Source organism: Halichoerus grypus, chromosome 10, assembly GCF_964656455.1.
Source record: "Halichoerus grypus chromosome 10, mHalGry1.hap1.1, whole genome shotgun sequence".
Lineage (NCBI taxonomy): Eukaryota > Metazoa > Chordata > Mammalia > Carnivora > Phocidae > Halichoerus > Halichoerus grypus.
Genome location: NC_135721.1, coordinates 50,125,238 through 50,145,435, shown reverse-complemented (window position 1 = coordinate 50,145,435; position 20,198 = coordinate 50,125,238). Strand labels below are relative to the sequence as shown.

General features: G+C 53.1%; 1 protein-coding gene across 21 annotated transcripts in view; it reads left to right on the top strand.

Moving 5' to 3' along the window:
- DYSF (dysferlin) overlaps positions 1-19,588 on the top strand; it is a 202,329-nt gene extending 182,741 nt beyond the window's left edge. For all 21 annotated transcript variants that reach the window (XM_078056412.1, XM_036118164.2, XM_036118158.2 and 18 more), the window contains 9 exons: positions 1,649-1,788; positions 3,022-3,110; positions 3,364-3,459; positions 3,848-3,989; positions 8,136-8,235; positions 12,620-12,798; positions 14,208-14,317; positions 15,523-15,670; positions 19,333-19,588. In XM_078056412.1, coding sequence (XP_077912538.1) covers positions 1,649-1,788; positions 3,022-3,110; positions 3,364-3,459; positions 3,848-3,989; positions 8,136-8,235; positions 12,620-12,798; positions 14,208-14,317; positions 15,523-15,670; positions 19,333-19,371 — 1,043 coding nt within the window. In that variant the 3' untranslated portion in view covers positions 19,372-19,588. The remainder of the gene's footprint in view (positions 1-1,648; positions 1,789-3,021; positions 3,111-3,363; positions 3,460-3,847; positions 3,990-8,135; positions 8,236-12,619; positions 12,799-14,207; positions 14,318-15,522; positions 15,671-19,332) is intronic.
- Positions 19,589-20,198: the final 610 nt, after the last annotated feature.

Genomic DNA, 20,198 nt, shown 5'->3' with positions numbered 1-20,198 from the left:
TCAGACTTTAATTGGAATTTGGGGTCCAGATGACCTCTGAGACCATACTCTACTTGAATTGCACTAACTTGCCAGCTTGGCCTTCTGGGTGTCTTCTGAGCCGCCATCCCCCCCTCGAGCCCCCCTCCCCACACCCCTGACTCCCAGCTCCTGTACCTAAAGCATCCACAGGGCAGGCAGGAAGCCCTGCGGCCTCCACCCTTGCCCCTGGATCTGCCCAGTGCTCCCGCCTGAGAGTTCTGCCGCATGCCCCCCTGTGTGTCTGAGATGTCCACAGGCCTACATTGCCCCCCAGGAGCTGCTCAGACTCCCTGGAGCTGTTTATAGGCCCTGGGGGCGGGGCTCACTTCCTGGTGGTTTCAGAGCTGTTTGATGTCAGAGCTGGTGCCGAGGTTATACAAGGGAAGGGTGGCTCTGATTCCCCATCCCCAACCCCTCCTCCTCCTCCTTCCGCTGGTCTGTGAGCCCCTGTAGCACGGGGACCAGGGCTCACGGTCATACATTCATAAGAAAGGAAAGCCAGAAGCTATTGATGGTGAGGTCCCACATCGGCCTATTTTTGCAGATGAGGCCATGGAGGCCAAGAGTAGCTAACGACCTGCCCAAAGTCACGCAGCCAGTTAGGAGCAGAACCAGACCCCTGGCCCGGGGGTCCTGCCGCAATGCTGTGCCGCTTCCTTTGTGGCACCCGTTAGAGTGGGCAGAGCAGGTTTGTTAGATGAACTTGTGTGTGTGTGTGTGTGTGTGTGTGTGTGTGTGCATGTGTGTGTGCACGAAAATCTGTGCTCTTGAACACGGATACACCTGAGTGCACATACCTGTGTGTGTCCTTGTGTGTTTGGACACACGTGGACTCTCCTCCCCCCCAGTCAAAGTTTTTTTAGTGGAGGCTCCAGGTTCCTGTGGCCAGCTGGTTGGCCAGGCTTGTCTGGATCAGAACCACCCTTGTGTCCTCATCCCGTCCACAGCACCAATCCTTGACCTACTCCCTAGCACGTAGGAGCTGTCCCTGGAAAACACAAGGTGGAAGGGAAGGGTGCTCACGGCCAGTCCCGTGCCTTTCCTAAACGAGGGTGTCATCTCAGCTGCCCTGTTGACCAACGGTGTCACTGCTCTGTGCTTCACTTCTGTCATCTGTGAAACAGGCATGATAACAGCACTTACCTTCCAGGGTTATTATGAGGCTAGAACCTGTTAAGATTTATGAAGACCAGTGCCTGGTTTCTGCTTTATAAGTGTTTGCTGTGATTGCTATTATTTTAGCTATTGCTCCTAGTAGAACAGATTGTGTGAACAGGATAACAGTAGTACTGAAAGCATTTAGATGCCTGATCTGGAAGTAGAGGTTGCTGAGGCTCAGAGTTTGGAGCAGTCAGGGAGGGCTTCCTGGAAGGGGTGAGCTTTTGGTGGAAAAAAAGAGCTTTATAGAAGAGGCTTGGTAGCAATGATGGCAATAAGGAATCTGGATTTTAAAGCTGGAGCCAGTGGATGGTGAGGCTTCCCTTGCAGAGTGAGACCTGAGGGTCAGAAGTGTGTCTTGGCTGGGGCTGAGGGTGTGGGGGTGAGGGGCTTCCCGAGGCCTCCAGGCAGCCCCACTATCCCTTGCTCACTCATCCCCAGCAACTTTTTTGTCTTTTCTCTGGAGCAGAAGCTGCCAGTGTCTTGAACCCACACCTGGGCCCCGTGGAAGAGCGCCTGGCCTTGCATGTTCTCCGGCAGCTGGGCCTCGTCCCCGAGCATGTGGAGTCCCGGCCCCTCTACAGCCCCCTGCAGCCAGACATTGAGCAGGTAGGACAGGACCCCTGAGCCCTGACCCCCAGCCAGCCCCGCCCCCCAAGGACGGCATGGATATCCCAGAGGCATCTGTGGGGAGCTCAGGATTTGGCCAATCCTTCCTTGACATGTTTTCCCACAGTCTGAGTGGTGACCACTGTTGGCCTGCAAGAGGACCCCTTGGGCCTGGCCTCCCCTGGCTTCCTGCAGCCCTTAGGACCTGGGGAATGAGCCTGAGCCATGGATAGACCTCTGGCTTCCCATGAGTCATTCAGAAGCCTCACTGTTTCAGCTTGGCCTCAGGATGCCCTCCCCTACTACCAGCCAGTGACATCCAGGTGGCTGGTGTGGGGCTGGGCTGCTGTGGGGAATCCAGACAGGGCAACTGGCACCCTATGACAGAATGGCAGAGCTATCACTGAGAGTGGTCATCAGGAGGGCCAAGGGCATTCTCCATGCAGAGGGAGGGTGAGCAAAGGGACAGCTGGCCCAGGACTGAGACCGGGAGGCTTCCTGGAGGAGGTGAGCTCAGGACTGGGTTTTGGAGGAGGAGGAGAGAAAAGGCGACGGCAGAGAAGGGCTGAGGCAGCAATGAAGGTGCCTTTGTAGACATGCAGGGGACATGGTCTCTGCTGTTTGGACTGAGCTCTCTTGCCCTTGGTGGGTGGCTGCCAGCACCCCAAAGTGGCACAGCAGGTGTTGATGTGAGCTTTCAGTCTCCAGCTATGTGCCCTGGAGAAGTGACTTCAGTCCCTGCTTTCTCTGTGAGATGGGGACAGAAATAGTATGGGGCTTACGGAGAGGGAGGGAGCCGAGGGGTAGCAGGTGGAGTGCTTCCTCGTGGAAATCCTCTGAAGCTCCTCTGAATAAACCGTGTTCTCCGACCCTCCATAATCTTGTACATGCCATTCCCTCAGTTGGAAAAGCCCTTCTCCCCTTGTCCATCTGGCACACTGAGACTCAGCTCAAATATCATCGTCTCTGAAAAGCCTGCCCTGACCCCCACCCCCCAGGCCTGGGCTCAAGTCATCAGCCTGTGGGGCAGCGGGCTCACTGCTGCAGTTGGCCCTGGAGTCCCCTGTAGGGCACCTGCTCTCGGCGGGGGGGGGGGGGGGGGGGGGGGGGCTCTCTGGGGCAGGGCCTGGGTGTTCTTCGTCCTGGGCCCCACCTGTGTGGCACAGAGCAGGTGGTGGATAGGTGTTGGTGGAATGAAAAAGGTGGGGAGAGAACGGGGTTATGTCTCCCCAGGGGAAGCTGCAGATGTGGATCGACCTATTTCCCAAGGCCCTGGGGCGGCCTGGACCTCCCTTCAACATCACCCCACGGAGAGCCAGAAGGTGACTTACCCCAGTCAGAGGCTTGGAGCTGAGCAGAGTGGCGGGATGGTTGCAGTTCGCTGTGGGTGGGACCTGGAGGTCACTCTTGGGCCACTCGGGCCAGAGGGCATTGCTCTTGTGTGGGCCTGGCTAAGTGCCCAGCCAGGCAAGCATCAGGGTCTTGTTGGGTGAGCCAGCCTCTTGGCTTCTCAGTCAAAGATGGCCCACCCTTTGCTGGGAAATCCACGTAGACTTGAGCCCTTCTTCTCCACAGGTTTTTCCTGCGGGGTATTATCTGGAACACAAAGGACGTGATCCTGGATGACCTCAGCATCACTGGGGAGAAGATGAGTGATATTTACGTGAAAGGGTAGGGAGGCATCTGCCTTCTCACCTATTCCAGCCCCATGGTGTTGCCCTGCTCCCTCCTTCTGGTGGGGTGGTGGAATGGGGGAGCTCCAGCGTAGGGAAGGGAGGGAGGGAGAAAGGAAGGAGGGCCTTATGGGGCTGGTCCCTGCCTTTGGTGAGTCCTTCTCCCACCAATTTCTTCTATACAAATCTTTGGGTTGAACTTAGAAGGTTTGAGGATGTCCCTCAAGAGAGAAGTTAGAATGTTTTAAAATTAAAACATTGGTACTTTGTTTTTGCTTTATCCTTTACCAAGTGCATTTACCTTCTTAATTCCTCATTTGCCTAAGTTGGGGGTGCATATTGTGGTGGAAGCCTTAATTAGACATGTTCTCTAAAATGTTGTCTAGTTGGATGGTTGGCTTTGAAGAGCACAAGCAAAAGACGGATGTGCATTATCGGTCCCTGGGAGGCGAAGGCAACTTTAACTGGAGGTTCATTTTCCCCTTTGACTACCTGCCTGCTGAGCAAGTCTGCACTGTCTCTAAAAAGGTGAGCGCGTGCCATCCCCAGTGGCCTAGTCCCAGGGCTTTCTGTTGTAGGTATCACTGCCCTGCCATTGTCACACCTCACCAGTGCCCCCGGATGTTGGAATCCCCATGGCCATAGCCCTGTTACCCGTCTCCCCGCCTCCACGTCTGCCACCTCTACCATTACTGCCATCATTAGCATTGCTACCCCCCCCAACCACCCCCCACCGGTGCCGCAGCCCCCATCTGTAGCTCGGTCCAGATCCTAATTACTGCCTTCCTCCCAACCCCAGACAAACCAAGCGGCAGGAAGTGTTGCAGGGTCAGAGTGGGAAGAACATTCGTAGGGACACCCAGCATGGCTATGGAAGGGGCAGTGGGGCCAGAACCCGTAGGGAGAGCTTCTCCAGAGGGCTGGCCTCACCTGTGGATGGGTTGTCCACAGGATTGGGGTTGCTTAGCTAAGTCCCTTGTGTGACATCGTTCCCCACATTTCTGTGTCTGGTGCCTGTGGTCACTGTCCAAGCTGGACACTTACTGGGCGCAGCTCAGGCCTTCCAGGCCGGAAGCCATTGTCCTCCTCCCTCCCTGACCTCACTGCGAGCTGCAGGCCCCTGGGGGACCCGGTGCAACAGCCAGGGGTTGGAGGCGGGTCCCGGGACCTCAGCTCTCTGTGTCTCAGAAGCTCCTCATTGAGGTCTCATCTGGATGGTAAATTCTTTTCTCCTGCAGTAGGCAGAGCCTGAGGCAGGCAGCCTCCTTCCTGGTGGCGCTGCACCTGCCCTTGGAGAGAGCCCCCAGAGCACAGGGAGGCCTCAGAGCTGGGCTGGCTGGAGGCAGAGAGTGCCTCTGTTGGAGCTTCGGTCCACCTGCATCCCACCCAGAGGTGCTCTCTACTGGACAAAGTGAATGCCTCTCTGGCATTTCGGTTCCGCTGCTCCGATTTCCTTCCTGAGGTAGCACAAGGCTTAAAGCCGCCAAGCTTCTGCGACGCCTTCTTTTCTGAATGGTTGAGTGGCTTCAAGAACGGAAATCTAGAACGTACTTCCTGGGCGCTGCCGAGGTCTTCTTGGCTCTCTTCATTTCATCCTTCCCTCATGACCCTTGTCCAGCCCAACACACAGGATCCCCTGCATTTTAGAGAAACCAGAATGTTCCAGTGAACAGTCTAAAACCATCAAATGAAAGAAAATAGGGTTAAACAAGGTTAAATGCATGCTTTCACCCAGGGATTGCCGCATAGTGCCTGCCAGAAGGCAGAATTTAGCAACAGCCTTGGGTTCTGTACAGTCAAGGAAAGCCTAGCCTCTTTGTAGGTTTAATCTTGTTTGCATTTGCCCAGTGTATTTGTCTATCACGAGTTGTTTCCATAACAAAGCAAATGTTGCATTTGTTGGGGAAGAGCTCCAAATCAAACACACACTGCATCTCTTTGCTGTGGGCAGAGGGGGAGTAGGGGCCGGGAATGGGGCCGGGAGGGCTCAGGCATCCTGTCTTCTGTGCTTGGCACGCCGGACAAGGATGGGAAACCGAGGCTGAGAGATGCCAAGGGGCCTGCTTAAATGGGAGGCGGGACTGCCCCCTTGACTGTGACACGTGGGGATGTGGGCGAGGAGGCACAGGAAGCAGAGGCTCTGTTTTTTCTACAAAGTAGGAAGAGAGAATCTCCTGGCACTGTGGCAGGTGAACTGAGACAAATGGAAAAGGCTGGAAGAAGCCATTATGCTGAGTGAGGGAGCGAAGGGGGAGAGAGTGGGAGGAAAAGGCACAGGGGGAGGGAGAGAGAGCCGGTCGTGACGCTGAGGTCAGCTGAGATGCCGGAAGTGCTGAGGACCCAGCTGGAGCTGCTGGTTAACAATCTGAGGTGGTTCCATTCTAGCAATGGAGGAGTTCCATCTCTCCGCCATAAGCACTGGCAAGGAAGAAGAGAATCAGGCTGGCCCACCGTGGAATAGCCCATAGGCTGGGGCTAGCCCGGGAAGAATGAGAAGCCCAGCAGGGCTGCGGGGGCGGGGGGGCGGAGGGGAGAGAAGGAAGAGGAGTCAGGGAGTCCAGGAAAGGCCCCCCGCGCCCTGTGGGAGGGGCAGGGGCAGTGGAATACGGTGGGGTGCCATGGTCCAGGAGAAGGTAGCTGAAGGGAGGGGTGGAGGAGGTCAGAAGAGGAAGAGGAGGCTCTGAAGTCAACCAGGGGAGTGACGGAGGATCTGGCTTGAGCCAGGAAAAGCCAGTGGGTCCCTCTGTGGGAGAAGGGGCCTAGGAGGCAGGTGAAGCTGTGCCCACAGTGGGGCACCAATGAGCTGGTCTGGGCCAAAGGACTGAGTCTGGGAGTGAGATGGTGCGGGGGTACCGCACAGCCTCTGGGCTCCCCAGTCCTGCCCGCAGAGCCAGCCTTCTGCCGAGGGGTTTGGGGCCTCTGGCAGGCAGGCCCTCCGGGGACCCCATTAACCAGACGAGACTGTCATAAAGCACAAGGGTCTCCTTTCATCCAGCTGCTTTGAACCACCGCTGGTTGCCCCGGCCTGGCTCCCCACCTGGAGCCCAGCACACCCACTGGGGCCTGCCTGCGCGTCAGGCACCCACCCTGCAAATAAACAGCTAGTAAAAGGGCCCAGACCGGGAGCGTAATGAGCGCCTGGGACCTGGGGGGCCATTCCCCAGGCTGGAGCCCCAGCGCAGCTGCTCCCACCAGGGGCCGTTTGAACCTCTGGCTCATTACTGAGCCCATAAACCGGGCCGGCCAGAGGAATGGAGGATGCTGGCGGCCTGTGCAGGCGGGCCTGCGGAGCTGGCCATAAAAGCCCCGCCAGAGAAGGGAGGCACCTGCAGGAGGGCTGGGGCCCGGAAGAGGGGAGGCACCAGATGGGGGCCAGCTGGGGGCCCGAGCCCCTCGCCAAGTCAGGCAGCGGTCCAGGCTGCGGTGGTGTGTGCTTTGCAAGGTGACCGTTCCTCACAAGGCATGGTTTTTGGTCCAGGAGCTCTGTGGGTCTGCATGACCGGGGGTGGCCAGACAAGAGGCACAGCCCCGGCTGGGCAGCAAGGCTGCGGGTACAGGGCACCCAGGGGCAGGCAAACCCTCTGTGATCAGCAGTTCTCCCGGACTCCCCGTAGAGTCTGTCCCCTGAGACTGGTTGTGGGCCCCTCCTGTGACCTGGCACACTCAGGATCTGGCCCCCAGTGTCTACAGGATCGTCATAATGGTTCCTGTCCTTACCACTCACTCAGGAAAAGCTACAGCTGAGGGCAGAGAACAAGCATGAGTGGAAAAGCCTCACAGACAGTCCTTTGAGTTGAGCGTGGCTGGATTCAGGGGTGAACCCAGGCCGCAGCATGCCTGTCCTTATCCCTCAGCTGCTCTAGGAGGCTTCTGTGGGAAGAGGCCCATGATAATGCTGGTCCAGGCTGAGTGGTCTCAGGGAGGCGGGGTAGGGAGAGCAGGAGGGTGGAGAACTTCCCAGCACTGGGGGCTTTTGATTTGCCCCAGGGCAAGCTCTTGGAGATAAAGATGGGGTGGGTGGCCGTGGCAAGGAAGGAGCTGGAGTTACTGTCGCCCCTTACCGCAGTGTGTCAGGGGGATCCTTCCGGTGACAGCTAGGGTGGGGTGGGGGCCCCCAGGTTCCCAGCCGGCCTACCCGTTCCCCAAGAGCACAGGGGCAAAGCAGGATTTAGAGGCGAGAGCGGGACTCTGGAACCTGACGGCCTGCCTGGGTTTGAACCCCAGCTCACCACTTCTCAGCAGCCTGACTCAGACAGGTTCCTTGCTCTGGCTTCCTCAGCTCTAAGGACAACATCTCCCTTATAGGTTGTTGGAAGGATAAATGAGCTCAGAGTGGCAAAGGGCTAGAACAGAGGAAGTGCAGATTAATATTATTATTATTAGCTGCCAGATCTTGGGCAAATTCTTAACTTCTCCAAGTCTCTGCTTCATCATCTGTACAATGGGAATGAAACCTCCGCCCATGGCACTGGGAGGCTTCAGGGAGCTACGTCACGTGAAGTCAGCCTGCATGGTTCCTTCCTGGGTCCTCGAACACTGTCCGTTGGTATCTTAGCAATCTTCCTGCCAAGACCTGGTGCTGGCAAGTCCCTAAGAGATGTCCCATTCATTGCCTCCTCCGGGCAGCCTTCCAGCCTCTCTAATCTTGCTTCCCTGCTTCCTCCTCTGGGCCAGGATGCTTTCTGGAGGCTGGACAAGACTGAGAGCAAAATCCCAGCCCGAGTGATATTTCAGATCTGGGACAACGACAAGTTCTCCTTTGATGACTTTCTGGGTGAGCACTGTTTCCGGCGCACTGGGGGTTGACCCAGAGCCCCCCCTTGTGTGCGTGTGTGCATGTGCCGTTCTTAGGAAGGCTGGCAGGAGGAGTGGTCCTACTCTTCGTCCTCAGGGAGCTCAGGGTCACTGCTCCCTGGTGCTGAGTATGGTCTGGGACACAGAGGGGTGCCTGAGGGCCTGTCAGTGGAGGTGGTATGGAACGCCAGGCTACATGGATGGTAGCAGTCAGGTCAAGAAGAAAGGAAGGCACAGGTCAAAGGCGGGGCAAGCATGAGCTCAATGTCGCCGACTGTCTGGCCTCACCCTTGACAGGATGCCCCCACCTGCACCCCTGTCTAGACTGGGCAGCCGGGCCCAGTAAGTGAGGGGCTCTCGTCAGTCCTCACGCTTGTGTCTGAGTGATGAGTGAACGAGCCACTGTGGCTCCATCCTCCAGGTCCCCAGGCAGGATTCTGGTGGGGGAGAAGTGTGCAGAAACCCGAGCTGGGAGCAGGGAGTGCTGGGCTGGAGGATGTGGTAAAGACAGGGTGAGATGTGGGGCGAGGAGGATGGTTGTACGGGGCCAGCAGGTGGGACTGTGAGTAACAGCCCTGTCACAACTCTGAGAGTTCCCCAGAAAGTGTGGTCTAGCTGTACGATTAGATATTATTCAGCCACAGAAAGAAAGGAAATACGGATCCATGCTACAATGTGGATGAACCTTGGAAACATGCTAAGTGAAAGAAGCCAGTCACAAAAGGACTAAGATTGTATGCTTCCATTCACATGAATCGTCCGCAGTAGGCAAATCCAGAGACAGAAAGTGGCCTGGTGGTTGCCAGGCATTGGGAGGAGGGGAGTGAAAATGACTGCTAATGGGTATGGGGCTTCTTCTGGGAGTGATGACGATGTTCTGGAATTAGATAGAACTGGTGCTGGCACAACTCTCAATATACTAAAAGCCACTGAGTTTTACACTTTGAAATGGTTAAATTGGTACATTTTATGGGATGAGAGTTTTAATTCAATTAAAAAAAAGTGGACCTCGTGAGAAAGGCAGCCTGGGGCGTCAGGAGTCCTGATTCTTGGCCCACTCTGCTACTTGGGAGCAGGGTGGCTCTGGATGGAACACTGGAGCCCTTCTTGGCTGGCCCTGGATTGCAGAAAGGTGAGCTGGTGTTTGCTGAGCCCTTGGGCCCCTGCAGGGGGCGTTCAGAGGAGCCACTCCAGCAGGGATGAGGAGGAGGTCAGCCCGCCCGTGCAGTTCCCCGCCTGGTCACCCACATTCAGAGGACGGCACTGGAAAAGATGCAGGCTGTCAAAATCATGGCATCCAATTGGACTTTTGTTATTTTACTGATTCTCCTGCAATACATAATCCCTGTAGAAAATTGGAAAATATAGATCAACAGTGCCTCGCTTTGCTTATGTGTTAAAATTTCACTACCCAGAGATAATCTCCACTCCTATGTTCACATGTATAATTTCATATATAAGCAAACACATGTATGTTATATGTGTATTCACACACATATATAATCATACCTACATATATGGCATATATATAGCAAAATGAACTTTATCACACATATGTTTTATATCCTGATTTTTGGGGAAAACTTAATATTTCAAGCATATCCTTTGTGTTGCTAGTTACCTGCCCACGTTTATATCTGCATCATAATACTTAACTCCTGCCTGTCGCTGGGCCCTATTCTGCCTAACTAATCTTCTCTTGGTGGGTCCTCAGCTCATCTTTGGATCTTCCAATGTGAGTGATACCCTTAGGCACACATCTCTGAATCCTTTGTGTATATCTTTCCTGAACTGTAAGTAGATTTTTAGAGTCTTTGTACATTTTCGTGGTTTTGGAAATATTTTGTTCAGTTGCTCTCTAGAAAGGTTTTGCATTTTTACATTTACATTTTATTCCCACCTGTGCCCTTTTTGTATCACTTTTGCTACCAGTGTTACCTTTTTTTTTTTTAAATTGCCTATCTGACACCTCATTTTAATTTTTGTTTGCATCTCTTCATTACTTGTGAGGTGGAACTTTGAAAATATACTTATTTCCGTATTATTGGTGGGATTTTATTTTCATGGTTTTGTTCATCTTGTTCGTCTTTGATTTTTGATTTTCAGAGCTCTTTGCCTAGTAAGGACACATTACAAATAATTCCTCCAATTTTTTCAACTGCTTTTTAATTTTTTTATGGAGTCTTTTTTTGCTTACAGACTTAACAGGTTTTTTTCTGGCATCATTCTATCAACCTTTTCTTTATGAGGTGAGACTTCAGAAAATTAATTTTAAAAAGAAAAATGAAGAAAGCTGCATTTTTACTGAATGAGAAAACTGTTCAAAAAAAAGCAAAATGGGCTCATCTTTTGTTTTTAAAAATAAAAATAAAACCATTAAAACTACTTTTAACTTCATAAGGTTTCTTTTTTCTTCTTCATAATGTGTTTTTAATGACATATTTTGCTTTTTAAAAATATTTATTACTTTAAAAAAAAGTAATAAATAAGACCTATCATCTTGCCAATCCAGAGATTATACAATGTTTCCTTACAGTCTTTTATGTAGATCATACTGGGATAATTTTGTGTATACACACACACACACACACACACACATATATGGTTTAATATCCTGATTTTTCTTAATGTTATATTAGGACCATATTTAAAATGGGAAATAAACACTCATCTACACTTGAGGGATGGAGAGACATGTGGGCGGGTGGATAGATAGATGAACGCTCATACAGAATTGAACAAATGCATGGATAGAATAATAGCCTGATTAATGGATAGGTGAAGTTCTCCACAAATGGCAGCTATGGAGGGACGGAGATAGATCACAGCAGATGGGTAAGTGGAGGAATAAATGGATGAGTGGAAAGAAAGAAAACTAGAAAAATAGATCCCATTGGTGGATACTTACAGTAACTGAGCATTCCACACTGAAAAAAATCTAATCTCTTTTGCATGGCATTCAAGAATTTCTTTAATTTGGCCTCAGAAAACATTTTTTAGATTTATCTCTCTCATGTAATCCCTTCAGCAAGTTATGCTCCAATCGCATTGACTTCATCATGTTGTTGTGATTGGATTAGGTGAAACCACATGAAATTGCTGTTTTTATAGGTCAAAGAGAGTTGAATACCATTTTCATATGGTCCAACCATGTAGATGGAGCTATATTACAGGGAGATGATGGATTAAATGGATGAGTAGATAAATAGTATAGAAAGATGGCTGCTTGGAGAACTAGGCGGGCAGATGGAAAAATGGCTGGATGAATCACAGTGAGATATGACTTCACGTGTATTAGGATGGCTCTAAAAAAAAAAAAAACGCAGAAAACAGAAAACAACAAGTGTTAGAGAGGATGTGGAGAAATTGGAAAGCCTCAGACATGCTGGTGTGAATGTAAAATGGTGCAGCTGCCGTGGAAAACAGTTTGGCAGGTCCTCAAAAAAAAACCAATACAGAAATTACCAGATGACCTAGCAATTCAATTCCTGTACCCAAAAGAATTGAAAACTGAGACTGAGACACTTGCACACTAGTGTTCACTGCAGCATGATTCACATTAGTCAAAAGGTGGACACAACTCAAGTGTCCCATCGACAGATGAATGGATAAACAAAATGTGGTCTATCCATCCCATGGAATAGCATTCAGCTATAAAAAGGAATGAAGCACTAATATGTACTTCAACATGGATGAACCTGGGAAGCGTGCCACGTGAAATAAGCCAGACACAAAAGGACAAATATTTTATGATGCCACCTCTATGGAATATCTAGAATAGGCAAATTTGTAGAGACAGAAAGGAGATTAGAGTATCTCAGGGACTGAGAGGAGGGGGGAAAGGGGAGTTATTGCTTAATGGGTACAGAGTTTCTGTTTGGGGGGATGAAAAGTTTTGGAAATAGGTAGTGGTGATTCGTTGTATGATGTTGTGAATGTAATTAACGCCATTCGATTATGCATTTAAAAATGGTTAAAGTGACAAATTTTATGTTATATATATTTTACCACAATAAAAGCAATTTAAAAAATGGATGGATGGAAGGATGGATGTAGACAATGGGTGAATGAATGGATTTGTACAACGTAAACTGAAGTTGAGTACGTGGGAAGCTCCGTGAAGGGTGAACGAGTAAGAGTAGATTATTGAGCATATGGATGCGTGAGGAGTTGGATGGGCAGCTGTGTGGAACGAGGGGTGATGGGTGGGGGAAATGAAGAGTTTGTGGGATTTGACCCGTGGCTAAGCGCATAGATCCAAGAGGAGGAGGTGACAGTTTTTCTTGAAACTGTCCAGTCCCAGGGTAGCCCCAGGCTGGCAGGAATTGAGAAACCCTCAGCCAAAGAACCCCTCTCTGCTGCAGGCTCCTTGCAGTTGGATCTCAACCGCATGCCCAAGCCTGCCAAGACAGCCGAGAAGTGCTCCTTGGACCAGCTGGATGACACTCTCCACCCGGAGTGGTTCGTGTCCCTTTTTGAACAGAAAACAATGAAAGGCTGGTGGCCCTGCATGGCAGAAGAGGGTGAGAAGAAGATCCTGGCGGTAAGTGGGCTCCCTCCAGCCTGGTGCAGGCGCCAGACTAGCTTCTTCCTTAGAAATCACTGGGCACAAATCTGGCGCCCTCCTTCTCTCCTGCCCTGCCTCTCCCTGTCTTCCAAGGTACTGTCATGGTTCTCTTCCAGTTCCCAGCCTTCTGGCTCCTTGAGGCTTGCATCCCAGGAAGCCTATTTAAATGGAAAGATAGCCTTACCTCCCTCAGGCCCTGTGTAATTTATGCTCTCCTACTTGGCCTCCAGGGATCTGTGTCCTGAGCTCCCCTCTGGGCAGGGCTTCCAATGGAGGACCGGGGAGTGCCTCTCCCATTGGAGCAGGATCTTTTCAGGGACCATCCTTTTAGTGCTGTCCTGGCCCAGAGGTCTGCTCAGGGGTACCATGACACCGTGCAGAACTGTCCTTCCTTCCTCTGGAGAGGAAGTGAATCCTGGACAGTTTACTGAGAACCCGCAGGTGGCCGGCCAGCCCCTAAAGTGGATCTTGAAATAAAATACCCTTGTAGAAGGAATTTTAACACTTATTAAGAAATACTAGCACCTCAAAAGAAAAACCAGCAAAGGACATGCATAGATAATACACAAAAGAAGTACAAATGGCCGTTAAACATTTAAAAAGGTTCATTCCCCCTAGTAATTAAAGGAATCATTTTAAATGTGGAAACATTTTTCCTATTAAATTAGACATTAAAAAAAAAAAAACCTAAATGCTCATTGCTGGTGAAGATTCAGAGGCAGACCCCTCATTTACTTCTGCTGGGAGGGCTAATGGTTTTACCATTTAGGGAAGCAATTTGGTAATATATAGCCAGGGATTTAACAATATTTATGCCCTTGGACTCTGTCATCCCACTTTTAAAAATCTCTCCTAAAGAAATAAACAGACGCAATTAAAAATGTAGTCTCTGGGGTGTTTTTTTGCAGCATTGTTTATAACATCAAAGAGTTGGAAACAACCTAAATGAACCAAAATAAGTGTTTTACTAAATAAATTATGGTCAACCATCCCATAGAACATTTTACAGCCATTAAAAAGCAAACTTTAAAGAATATATAATTGTATAGTGAAACATAAAATACTTCTAAGTGAAAGAAGGAAGCTCTAGAATGATATAGACACAGTGACATATTGCATATACTTGCAGAGGAAAATAGCTCTAGTACATAAAAATATGAATGGTGCTCATCTCTACATAGTAGAAGTGTGGCTGATGTTCTCCCTTAGACATTTCTGTAGCTTCTAAATGGTCTACAAGGAGCAGTAGTGCTTTTGTGATTGAACGACCCTATATCTTTAAAAAAAATAATAAAGTGGCTCTCATGTCTGTTCTGGCCAGATTCCTCTCCAAGCCACAGGGCAGAGCCTTTGTGCACCTGACCAGGTCCCCTCTGTCCCCTCAGGGCAAGCTGGAAATGACCTTGGAGATCGTAGCAGAGAGTGAGCATGAGGAGCGGCCTGCTGGCCAGGGCCGGGATGAACCCAACATGAACCCCAAGCTTGAGGACCCAAGGTTAGTGCCCAGCCCTTGACCCCTGATGCCCAGGGGGCTGGGAGGGGTGGTCCAGGAGGCACCCATTGCATAGCCATGCAGAGGTCACAAGGCCCACATGACTCAGAGGGGGATGTGACTTGTCCGAAGCCACATGGTAAGTTAGGGTCAGATGACCAGCATCATGATGGGGAACACTCCTCAGCTAAATTTGAGAAGCAGGGACTGTTGGGTCGGTGTTGGTTGTGTGCCGAGCGCATGGTCATGTGCCATATATATGTCATGGTATGGAACCTTCCCTGCTGGTTGTTATTATCCCCATTTTACAGATGAGGAAACAATGTCAGCAAAGTTAAATAAGGTCATTCCGCTGGGAAAGTGAAGCTGGAATTCTCACACCTGTTCTGGTTGGCTCTGGAGCCCAGTGAAGGTTTTTACCTCGACCAAGCCGCCCTCTGTGGCTCACCTGCGGTGTCCATATGGCTTTCAAATGGCCTTCCAGCCGTAATTTGGCCATCCATGAATCCCTGTCTTCCCTACCTCCTAGGCCCCTGAAAGATATAGACCAATCCAGTGGATGTTGAGGCCTTGAGGGCAGTTACTGGGGGCAGGAGCTGTGAGAGGCGTCCCTGCCCAAGGATGTTGGGATCTGGGTGCAAAGACAAGAGAGACCCAGTACACCCAGTGACGTGCACTCCGGTGTTAAAACAGCCATTATTGAGACACGACACCCTGCACGCTCTTTGAGTTGGCAGATGAGCTAGGGGAAGATTTTGAGGTTCTCAGCTGTGAGTGAGAGACAATCAGCTTTCTGGGCTCACTTCCCACCATCCTTCCCTGACCATGGAGCAGCCCTGTGCATCTAGGCAGGTGGTTTGGCTTAGCTGGGGCTCAGGGGGCCGTAGCTCACCTCATATGGCAGCCTCTCGAGCCTCTGCCCAGCTCCCACATCGCTAGTCTGTGATTAAGTTCTGGGTCAGGAAGGGGAGCTGGTGGCTGAGAACCGGGTCTCGGAGGGTGCCTAGGGCTTCGCGGCACCGAGAGGAGGAGGACAGCACAGGCAAGGCTCACGCTGCGGCAGAGGCTCAGAGGACAAGGGAATGCAGAGGACAAGGGCTGGGGCTCCTGGGGCCCACTGTGGAGGGCCGGGGCGGTTTGGGAGCAGGGTTTGGAGAAGGCAGCCCGGGTAAGGGGTGCCCTGCTGAGCTCTGGGGTCTCACTTTCAGGCGCCCTGACACCTCCTTCCTCTGGTTCACCTCTCCATACAAGACTATGAAGTTCATCCTGTGGCGGCGTTTCCGGTGCGCCATCATCCTCTTCATCATTCTCTTCATCCTACTGCTGTTCTTGGGCATCTTCCTCTATTCCTTCCCGGTGAGTCTTGGAGGAGCCCCTGGTCTGATGAGGGAGATGGAGCCCCTACTCTGGAGAGTCCCCAGTGTGGTAGAGACAAAGCCCTGCCCTTGGGACGAAGTCCTACTCCTTGTCCAGGGGGCAGGGGGCGGCTGAGTTTTTGCCTTCAACAGAGAGACATAGCTGTCCTCAGCAAGCCCCTAGACTCTGTAATCCACATTGGCAGAAGGTGAGGCCCCTTGGGCAGGGGTGGGCAGGGGAACCTTCTTGAAGGAGCATGTGGAAGTCGGTCTGGAAGGGAAAGGTAGGTGTGGATGGCAGAGCAGAGGGGAAGGCCCCCTGTTTATAAGAATGGCACCTGCTGAGGTCCAGAGGAAGGGATGTCCTGGTGCTGGGAGACGGTCTCTCAGTGATCGCCTGAGGACCTTGATGGGGCGTGTCCTGCCTCCTGCAGTGGGGTGGGTATGGGGGACGGTGTGGGCGGGCAGGAGGTGGGCCCAGGAGCCTCTCACCAGGGCACGTTGGTGGTGCTGGTAGGAAGCCAGCTGATGCCCGGGGAAGGAGCCTCGGGGGGCCACTCTATCGAGGGTTGCTTCAACCCCCCCATCCCCGCTCCACTGGGCCCCTCCCAGGGAGGAGTAACAGGGCCTCTGTTCCCTGTCTGTGCTTCCCCGGCCCTCACAGCTCATCAGGGAGCCCCAACGATGCTCCAGCCCCCACCCCACCGTGTCTCTGGAACTTCAGACCTTGAAGTGTTCCCAGGCTGATTCCTGATTTTTAATGTTCTTTAAATCTTTAAAAAACTTTCTCATATGCGAATTTCAAATTGATATAAAAGTAGAGAGAATGGCATGATCAACCCCATGTCACCTGGTTTCTAATGGCAAAGAAACGGACACTCAGTGAAGGGAAGGGGCTGGCTCAGGGCCGCACAGCAATCTGCACAGCTCCTGGTCCTGGGTTCCGGCCTCCGTGGGCCTCAGTCCTGCTCAGCACCAGGCTGCCGCCCAAGAGCACGGTCCCCACAGCGGGCAGTCTGCTCTGGGAATTGCAATTACGGGTCTGTGTGCTCTTTGCTTTGTGAATCCTCCAGGAGGAGAAGGAGGATGGAGAGCTCTCTCCCACTGTGGCCGGCGAGGACTTATATGAGCAGCGCGCATCTCCTGCAGTTAAAACCCCAAAGCCCTCCCCTTCAGTCCCTCACATCATGGACTGTGAGGAATAGCAGGGAGACTGTCTGGCCAGGCCGTCCAGGCCCCAGCTACTCTCTGGACCATAAGTGACAAAGGAGGGTCTAGAGCCAGGATGGCTGATGTGTCCGGCTGCAGCCAGGCCCTCTAAGCCGGCTGTGGTCACTTGGAGCGCCATGCTGAAACGTGTTCTGGGAAGAGTCACGGCTAACTGGCTAACTCTGGCTGCGGGCTGGGGAGGGTCCAGGTGGTAGGGACCTACCTGCAACATGTGCAGCTTGGGGGGGCTCTCTTGAAGCAAAGGAAGACAAAATCACAAAATCACCGATACGGGCCCACGGAAGCGCACATGCCATGTGGCAGCCTGGCATCCAGACTCGGGCTCCGTGTCTCCCCGCAGCGGGGCAGGCCTGGGTTGCCTAGTCGGGGAGGCATGGTTCCCCTCTCCAGCCTGTCCTCAGGCTCTCGTCCTCTCATTTTGGGTATATCTGGCTGCCACTCAGTTCAGGCGAGGGCTTCATTAAGCACAGAGTATGTGTCTGGGAGGTGAGGGAGTGTGATGGGGATGAGGGTGATGAGCTCTCTGTGCCACTGGGGAGCGTGGTTCCCGGGAGACACAGCGAAGCGGGTGAACGAGGGCCAGGGTACTGTTCAGTGCTCCGTCCCGAGGCCCGGGCCGGGGGAGTTTAGGGAGAGGAGAGCTGGCACAGACCCTTGCTCCTCAGGGAGGTGGTCTGTGGGGCAGCAGCAGGGGGCTGGTTAGAAATGCAGAGTCCTGGTCTGGCCCTAGGTCTGCGGAGGAGAATCTGCACTGGGCACATTGAGGTTTGCGAATCGCCGCTGTGCAGGACGGAGCTCTGTGCTTGGAGTCAGGTGTCGGCTAGGCTCGGGCTCTGCCAGTGACTTCCTCTGTGACCTTGGAGAGGCTCTCCCGCCCACATGAGGAGGGGTCTGGGACCCGCTGGCACTAGCACTGTGGTTAGGGGAGCTCTTTTGCCTTCCCTGCAGGTGCTGGACATCAAACCAGCCTTCTCCTGAAGAGCTAAGGAGAGGGCAGGGGCGGGTCCCAAGTGTCACCACTGCCCATTCTGTGACTAGCTCCAGCTCCTGGCCAGCTGGGCCCTGCCCTGCCAGGCACTGGGGTAGCAGGCCAGGCCTTCAGGGGCCCGGGGAAGGAGGGCCTGCTCCTTGGCCAGGAGAGAGAGGGGAAGATTTCCAGTCACTGCCAGCTGGCTGTCCTTCCTCCCCTCTGGGCAGCCTTAGCCCCAGGCCCTGTGGGCAGGAACAGAGGAGCACTTAGACCAATAGCCCTGCTCAGAGCCCCTCCCCTGTCTTGTCCCCCAGCTGCGGCATCACTCTCCTTGAGTCCTGCTGGAAATTGTCCTCTTTAAACTACCAACTCTGCCTTCCCTCTCCCAGAGGTGCTGTGAGAGCCAGATCCTAGGTGAGGGGGGCCAGGGCTAGAGGGGCAGCATAGGCCTGAGGCTGCAGACCTTGTTTATTTATAGGTCTTTGCTACTACCTAGGCAAATCCTGCTCCCCTCCAGCCAAGTTGCCCGATTAACTGGTGGGTCCTAGACCCTCACCTGGCTTTTAGGCCTTGGGGGCCGAGGGTCTGAAAGAGAGGGGCCCAAAGCCAGGGCTGCTCCCCTCCAGTTGGCCTAACTTCCCACCCTCTTGGAAATTGCCCTGGGAGGGGGACATGGAGGGCAGCCTGTCTGATTCCTCCCAGCTCCCCCCAAGAGCCAGCCGGGAGCAGGGCCAGCGTGGGGAGGCAGGAGGCGATCTGGCGGGGAAGGAGCGGCGCTTTGTTTCCAGAGTTGGCTTTCCCGGGCCGGCGCTGGGGAACATACTGTCCCAATTAGGAGCCTTGTGTTGTGTTGTATGTGTTTTCATGGGTTTTCTGGGGGGGGGGGGGAGGAGTGGGGAGGGGAGATTCCTGTCAGTCCTGCAGCAGGCAGGGCTTAATCAGGGGTGACCCATCTCTGGGGCTGACCTGCATGGTAGGTCATCCCCATTCACCCCTCCCCTCAGCCTTCTCTGTCTGTTGGCTGGATGGGAGTGTGGTGGCCAATGAACCCATGTGGGTTCCCATACGGGGGTATATGGGAGGGGCTGGGGAGAATCATGGCCATGCCTTCAGGCCACCTGTCTGATGGAAGAGGGCAGGACAGACCTGCCCCTGACCAGGCCCTGGATGATCAGAGTCCTCTTGGCAGGTGGCTGGAGCACGGAAGTGGGCCTTGGGTCGGTAGGGGAGAAGACTGAGCCACTCAGGCACCGTGGCCCCAGGTTGGAGGGTGCAAGCAGAGTTTCAGGAGGGTGTGGGCTTGTGTGGTTGGCGAGAGCCCCGGGAAGTGGGGTGTTGAGCTGAGTGTGGTGTGGGGGGTGGTGCAGGTAAGGTGGAGGCAGGTGGTTGAGTAGGTGAGCCTCCTTTCCTAGCTCTCGCCCCCCTGGCAGCTCTCATCATGTGTGCCTCTTCCCTCCCTCCAGAACTATGCTGCCATGAAGCTGGTGAAGCCCTTCAGCTGAGGACTCTGGCCCATGACTGGCTGCCTTCTCCACCCAGCTTAGCTGAGCTCCTCCGGACCTCCAGGCCTCACCAGCCAGCAGACAGACTGGCACACGCTCCAAGAGCTGGTGACATTGAGTCCTGGGATCACCCTTGTTTCATCATTTCTTTTGCCCCCGACCCAACCCTTTTTGGATCAGCCCATATGTATTTCAGTATAAAACAGTTTGAACCACAGGGCCATGTTGGTGTGTGTGTCCCCGTAGTGCCTGAGTGACGTGGGGTTGTGTAGAGGACAGCTGTGTCTGGCTCGCTGGGCTGTGAGTCGGGCGGGGGCCATCTCCGGCTCGGCATTCTGAGTGGAACTTTATCCTTTGACAAGACCGGTCGGGGTGCGTGGGCTTTGAGGTTTGGTGTCTGGTCCTGGAGAACGTTCCCCTCCTCCCTCCCCCTCCTCACTGAGGCTTCTCCTCTTCCTTTCCCAGGCTTCCTTTCCCAGGCGGGCGGTTACTGTACCTTCTGCTTTCTTTGACCACGCCCAGGAAGGCGGTCCACTTTATCCAAGTGGAGCACCATGGAAAGGGTTGGGCCAGGAACTCTCCAGGCAGGGAGGGCTGCTGGACCTTTGGCTGTGACCTTATCCCCCACCCCACAATTTTGGGATTTCTTGTGACTCCGTCACTCTGTCACTCTGCTTCCTTACCCTGCTTAAAGATCTGGTCTGCACAAACACACCATTTTCTTGTGGTCTGAAGCTTAGCATTAGCTGTGGGTCTGTCTTCTCCTGCAGGAATCAGGCTTAATCTACGGGGGCAGCAGGAACGTACTTAGAGAAAAAGCAAAGAGC